The following is a 6,389-nucleotide window of genomic DNA, read 5'->3' as shown; positions in this document are numbered from 1 at the left end:
GGTCCTTAGCTGGCTCCAGGGCCCCCAGGAAGGCCCTTGCAGACGCAGGGACGCTCACAGCCATGGTACAGGGCACCGTGCAAAGCGGGCTTGAGGCCGGTGGCCGACGTCACCATTTTTAAACACACAGAGGAGTAGCAGCACACTTGTGACAACTTTTTGACACGTTAAATGATGCCAGTGGCAGGCTCTTCACCGTCTTACCAGAGAACCCGGGGCTGGGTTTTTTTTGTTTGTTTCGCTTTGTTTGTCTTTTTTTCCAAAAAAAAAAAAAAAAAACAAGACACACCCACAGAACCATAAATAATTTGGCGGCAATATATACACATTTAAATAATTAATTTAAATATCTTACACCTACTCTCGCATTAAACTGTCCGTCTGAAGAAAGGCCCCCGAGCGCCCAGACACCGGGGCAGGAGGCCGGGGGTCACAGCCTGGGCAGGAAGTGGGTGACCTTCATGGCGGGTGACACGCGACTGCCCTTCTTCGTCTTGCCGTTCTTGCTCAGGGCGATGAAAGTGCCCGGGTACCTGTAGCTCTCGTACGCGTTGTAGTTGTTGGGAAGGAGGATCTCTTTGAACTTGCACTCTTCCGCGAAGAAGGGCTGGGAGGGAGAAGGGACGGCGTCAGGAGGGGCCACCTCCCGGCCAGGGAACCCTGAGGGCCACTCGTCAGGGGCTCCTTTCTGGCCCGGCCCTGCTCTGGCTGAGAGGTGTCTCCTGGGAAGCTGGGGACAGATGTGGCCAACCCAGCAGCAGCTGGCGCCCCAGCCACCTGCCCTAAAGGCTCCGGTCCTGCGTCCTGCGGGCTGGAACCCGCCAGAGACGCTACAGAGAAGGGCTGCGGAGGGCATCTCTTGAGGGACTAGGAGGTGCCCACTCAGGGATGGCAGAAATCTCCCGGTTCCCCGTCCTGGGGCTCTGCCCCTCGTTCGCACTGGCCCAGTTCACCGCACTGCCTCAGGGCGCTTGCGTTCGGGGCCGGGACGGTGGCCATCCTGTGACCCACACCACAGTCGCCATGATCCAGGCATCCGCCGGCCTGGAGAGGTCTCGAGCGATCCTGCGGGCGCCGCGGCCCCAGCCTGGGGCTCGGCCGGCCCCTGCGGTACTCACCGAGCCGTACAGCTTGCCCTTGCTGTTCATGGCCACGAAGAACCGGCTGGCCACTCCGAAGATGCTCACCACGCCCCGCTCCACGGGCGAGAGCTCCAGCAGGCCTGGGGGCGGGGCGCCGGTCACTCCGGGGCAGGGGACCCTGGCCCGCCCCTCCCGGCCCGGACGCCCCTCCTCGGCCTGCGAGCCTCCGGGCCCCTCATTCTGGGGTGCGGATGGATGCAAGGGTCCCCCCCACCCCCCACCCCCCCTCCGGGGCCCAGCGGGCGCGGCGCGGACTCGCTGGCCTCCCTGCCCGGCCCCCGCGGCGGCCGCGCCCAGCCCCGGACGGTAGGACCCAGGCGGCCCCGCCGTCCCCGACCTGGACGCGCTCCCCGGGCCCCCGCGGGTGCCGGTGGCTGCGCCGCTCGTCCCGTGCCCACGGGCGCAGGCGCTGGAATTCGGCACCCAGAGCCCGGGCTTCCGAGGGCGGGGAGGCGGGGCTCGGCCGCCCGGGTGCGCAGCGGCAGTCCGCGCGGCGACTCCGGGGGGGCCGAGAGCGCTCGTGTCCCTGCGCCAGAGGGGCCGGGACCCGAGCCGGTCCCGGTTTCCCACAGCCGCGGGCAGGTGCTGCCCCGGCCCCCGCCCCCGCCCCACTCACTGTCGCTCGTGTCCGCGTGCACGCCGCCGATGCGGCCGTCGGGGAGCACCTGGAGGTGGAAGCCGATGCCCACGTTGCAGTAGAGGCGCCGCAGCCGCTTGATGCCCAGCAGGTAGTCGCCGGCGCCGCTCTGGACGGCCGCCTCCTTGGGCTGCGAGGCCACCGGCAGGCGCGCCAACGAGCGCGCCACCAGGCTCTCCCAGCGGCGCTCCAGCTCGGCCCCCAGCGTGCCGTTGGGGGCGGTGGGTGCGGCGGCGGCCCCTCGGCCCGCCCAGGGCGCCAGCACGGCCAACAGGAGCGCCGGGAGCAGCGCCGCCGCGGCCGCCCGGGGCCCCGCCATCCCAGCCCTCGGGCCGCGCGTCCGTCAGTCGCGCCGTGTGCGCCCGGGACGCCGCGGGGCCGAGCTGCGCCGGTGGCGGCCGGCGGGAGCGCACGGCCGGGCCCGGGCGGGGAGTGCGCGGCCGACGGAGGAGCGGGAGGCGAGCGACGGGGCCCCCGGGGCGCAGGCAGCTACCCGGGCTGCATGGAGGGGCGGGCGGCGGGGCGGGACGCGCGGCCCGGGCTGGGACCCTGCGGAGCGGTGCGCGCCTCCCTGCGCGCTGGGCCGGCCGCGACAGAGCCGCTATATATAGCCGGGCGCCCCCTCCTACTCCCGCGGGGGGCCGATCGCGTTCGCCCGGGCGCCCGGGGCGCTGTGGCGCTCGCGGCCGGTCGCAGGCCGCCTGCCAATCAGGGCTGGGGGAGGGGAGGCGGCCGGGACGAGCGCCGCTGGTGCCACCTGGAGGGTCCCCGGCCCCCGCCCCTGGCCTCGCCGGCTCGCCGACCTGTTTGGCCCGCCCCTTCGCGTCTCCTCCACTCCGGCCTTCCAGCCAAAGTTTTGCCTCCCGCACTTTGTCCCCGCCCGTCCCCTTCTCTCCGCCTCTGCCTGAGCAGCTTCTCTGAGTGCCGCCCTAACCCGGGCACCCTCAATTCCCAGCAGCCACTCTTGGCGCCTGGCTTCTCGGGGACTCCCGGGAGCCCGGCTCCTTTGCTGGGACCTTGCAGCCCCTCCTGGGTTTGGGGGTAGCTTGGGGGCACTCAGCAACGCGAGAGCCCAGCCAGGGAAGGAGGAAGCCAGCGGTCCCAGCAGCCCTCCCCCCCCCACTCTGGTTTGGCCGCCCGCGCGCTCTGGGGGCCGTGGCAGCATAAGCCGGGTGGAGGCGTCCCCGGAGCAGGGTGCTTCCGGGTGGGCGCTGCTAAGAGAACGCAGGGGGAGAGGCAGTGAGGAGGGTGTAGCCGGGAGAGGCCACAGCCCTGCGCCCTCTGCGAACATCCTGCACCACGTCAGGACAGGTGGCAGGGCGCAGGGACAGACAGGACTTTCGCCGCCCTCTGCCCTTTGATTTGCAACAGAAATAGTCAAGTGCCACAGCTGGAGCCCCCTACCTAGTGGGGACCCAGGCCAAGCCTCTGGAGACACCCTCAGCATCTGTTGTCACTACTCCTGCTGCGCCCCCTGATGGGGGCGGGGCTCACCCCACGCTCTAGGTGCTGGCTCACCTCGGTGTGAAAATACCTGTTTTCTGTGGTACCTGAGGAGCTGGGCCGCCACCTCCCAGCAGGTCCTGCCCAGCCACAGCTCCGGGGGGGGGGGTCAGTGCCCCCCTCAGCCCCTGCTGCCACCAGCTCCTGCGACCAGAAATGTCCTCAGGCCATTTCATCCTCCTGCACCTCCTACCCCATTCCTGCCAGGGGAGCCCTCCGACCCAACCTCTGAACCCTGTAGGGCTCCCACACCCCGCTGGATGGGACCTGGGAGATTTGAAGTCTCCATCCTAAAGCCCAGAAAGGGGGTGGGGGGCTCAGCAGGACCTGAGCCAGGACTCCAGCCTCTCCCGTGAGACTCTGGGCTCCCCTCGGGCCTGCAGCCCGCCAGAGAAGCGCCCACCCAGGCTGGGGCCCAGGAGGGCTCCAGGGCTGCTGGTCAGCTCAGAGCTGCTGCGGGGACCCGGGACCCCCCAGATGAGACTTCGGATCTGGGCCAAGAAGATCATTCTGGCCAGGGTGCAAATGCAGGAGACCGAGAGACACCCCCAGTGCCACCCCCCCCCGACTGTCCATGCAGCCTTCGAAAGTCCTTCTCAGTCTCCGGGATGCCCCCTGACCCCCCATTTGCAAAGCAGCATGGAAGGTGGGGTGGGCGCCCTTCTGGGGAGGTGGCCCCCCTGATGTCTTGGCAGCCTGTGGTCCTGTTTTCCCAGGACCCCCCTCAGGGAGCTCCCATCCCGTGCCTCCTGTTTGCTGAAAAGTTCGGCGAGGGAATTTAGCGGCTGGTTCATCCGGTTGGTCCCCCAGAACTCCTGGCCCACCTGCGCACATTGTAGATGGTCCTGGTGACAGTCTTTGGAAGGACCGACAGCCGGCAGGGGTGCCAGGAGCGGGGAACTCGCCGACAGCCGGCAGGGGTGCCAGGAGCGGGGAACTCGCCGTCCTTACCTGTGCAGGCCTCCTCAGGTGTCAATGGGGCCGGCAGATCACAGTGACATTGAACCAGCCAGCAGGAGAAGCATTAGTGTTTCCAGGCCCCTCGTCGCCCCCTCCCCCACCCCGTCTCCTGCAGTCTCTCCCTTGGCCCCCTCGGGCTTCTCTCCAGCCTCCTCACTGGAGGACCGTCCCCAGATTTTCCCATCACTAGGGAGGCCTTCGGGTGGCCGTCCCCCACCGAGGCTGTCCTCTGTCAGAGCTCCTTCCCAGCCCTCGGGACGTCCCCTCATTTGCTTGCTGACCCTCCGTTAGTCACGTCCGTGGAGCAGGCACAGGTGTGTCTTATTCCCAGCTGTGCCCCCAGGGCCTTTAACAGGGCCGGGCACACAGTAGGTGCTCAGTACGTGTCTGTGCGTGAATGGCTGCCTGGCTCAGGGCAGCCTGGAGCCTCCCCACCTGCAGATCCTCCAGTTCAAGTGGGGGACGCCCAACCCCTCGCTGTGCCCGGGGCAGGGCGGTGGCAGGGGCAGCAGGATCCAGCTGCCGGCTCCCCCACGGGAAGCTCCACACCGGGTTTTCGCCTTTAATCGACGGGAGGAATAAGGGTACCAAGGTGGCGAATGTTTCCAGACCCAGCCCCCCTGAGGATTTGAAACAGGCCCTACTCACACCCCGGGGACCCCCGTGTACCACGAACCTGGGGGCCAAGGAAGCGTGTGGGGCCCTGTGGAGGCTCTGGGCTCCCAGCCTCCTGCTCCGTCCCCGTTAGCCTCGGAACATTGGCCGTTTCACTTCTCATCGTGGTCAGCGTCTCCGTTTGCAAAATGGGCTTATCAGCAGCTACGTGGAGGGGTTGGTGCCAACCTTAAGACACTCAGCCCCATGGCGGCAAGATCCTTGTTGGGGTTCCGACAGGGCCTGGCTCACAATAGCTGGTGGGAGTTTGCACAAGGTCATCTTTATCCTCGAGGACGCTGCACGTTGCTTCATCCCCAGTGACTCGAGGGACCCACCAAAGGCTCCGAGCCGAGCCCTCCTAACCGTGACCTTTTCTAACCTACGAAGCACCCCACAATGTCATATCATCACATGGGGCTTTTCCTCTCCCAGGAGTGACAGGGCTTCTCAGAACGACCAGCCCAGCCGTTAAGACCTTACTTGGCCTAATACTACTACTAATAAAGAAGCCAATGTAAATTCCAAGTCCTCGGGGCAGTGCGATGGCAGCTCAGCCAGACGGGGCTCTCCGGCTGCAGGGACTTAGCAAATGCTCCCCGTGTTTTCTCTGCCCAGCTTCCTGCTCTCCACTTGGCCCTCACGGTAAGGCCTTCCTGCAAGGTGTCACAGAGGTGTCTTGGGTAGACAGAAACTCACCCAGAGGTGGCTCTGGGCCCACTGGATTCTCCTCCCCCTTGTTATTCTTCTGGGTTCTCTTTGACCTGGAAGCTGACCCAGCCAGGTGAGAGTGACAGATGCAGGGACAGTTTCTCCAACCAGAAATCAGTAAATCGGTTCACCATGCAGATACCCAGGTACGTACATCCAAGTACATATCAGATACCCAGGCCTGGGAGAACTGGATGAACCATACCTCGGTTTCCATATCTGTAAGCTGAGGAATCCTTGTTCTCATGTCCGACAACGTCTGGGAGATTTAAATGGGAGGATGTGTGTTTAGCACTTAGACCAGGCAGGCCACGCCGACTTCAGACGTTGCTGCCCTGCTGGAGCACTTGGCTGGGGAGCCAGGGGCCCGGCACAAGTCCTGACTGTCCCCCCCCCCAAACCCACACACCACATAACTATGGGCAGTTCTCTTAGAGCCCAGGATCTACCTTCACACACTTGCGGAGTGAATGAGAATTAGATGCATAACCAGACCTCGAACCTGAGCACCTGTCCAGATAAAAGCTGTGGCCGGGACATTTATTGGGTGCTGTCAGAGGCCAGCCCGGGCCAGGCCTGGCGGGTCTGCTCCTCTGCCTCTTATCCCACAGCAGGGAAGGCGGGCCGAGCTTATCATCACTCCAGTCACAAGGCTGACAAATAGCAGAGCCAGGACTCAAGCCCTTGAGGTGTTGGACACCAAAGCCCAAGCTCCCAGCCACCCTGATCCCTGCCTCAGTTTCCTCTTTTGGGAAGCAGAGCTCATGGTCCCAGCCGTGTCT

General features: G+C 65.5%; 1 protein-coding gene across 1 annotated transcript; it reads right to left on the bottom strand.

Annotated features, from left to right (window-relative positions):
* Positions 1 to 317: 317 nt before the first annotated feature.
* Positions 318 to 2,098, bottom strand: FGF4 (fibroblast growth factor 4). Its single transcript, XM_019415371.2, has 3 exons — positions 1,759 to 2,098; positions 1,119 to 1,222; positions 318 to 607 (listed from the first exon to the last, which is right to left on the bottom strand). The coding sequence occupies exons 1-3, from the start codon at positions 2,096 to 2,098 to the stop codon at positions 431 to 433; spliced, it is 621 nt and encodes a 206-aa protein (XP_019270916.2). The 3' UTR covers positions 318 to 430.
* Positions 2,099 to 6,389: the final 4,291 nt, after the last annotated feature.

Source organism: Panthera pardus, unplaced genomic scaffold, assembly GCF_024362965.1.
Source record: "Panthera pardus isolate Hobbes unplaced genomic scaffold, ASM2436296v1 HiC_scaffold_12, whole genome shotgun sequence".
In the NCBI taxonomy this organism is placed as follows: domain Eukaryota; kingdom Metazoa; phylum Chordata; class Mammalia; order Carnivora; family Felidae; genus Panthera; species Panthera pardus.
The sequence above is the reverse complement of the archived record's forward strand: the minus strand, read 5'-3'. Positions and strand labels throughout refer to the sequence as shown.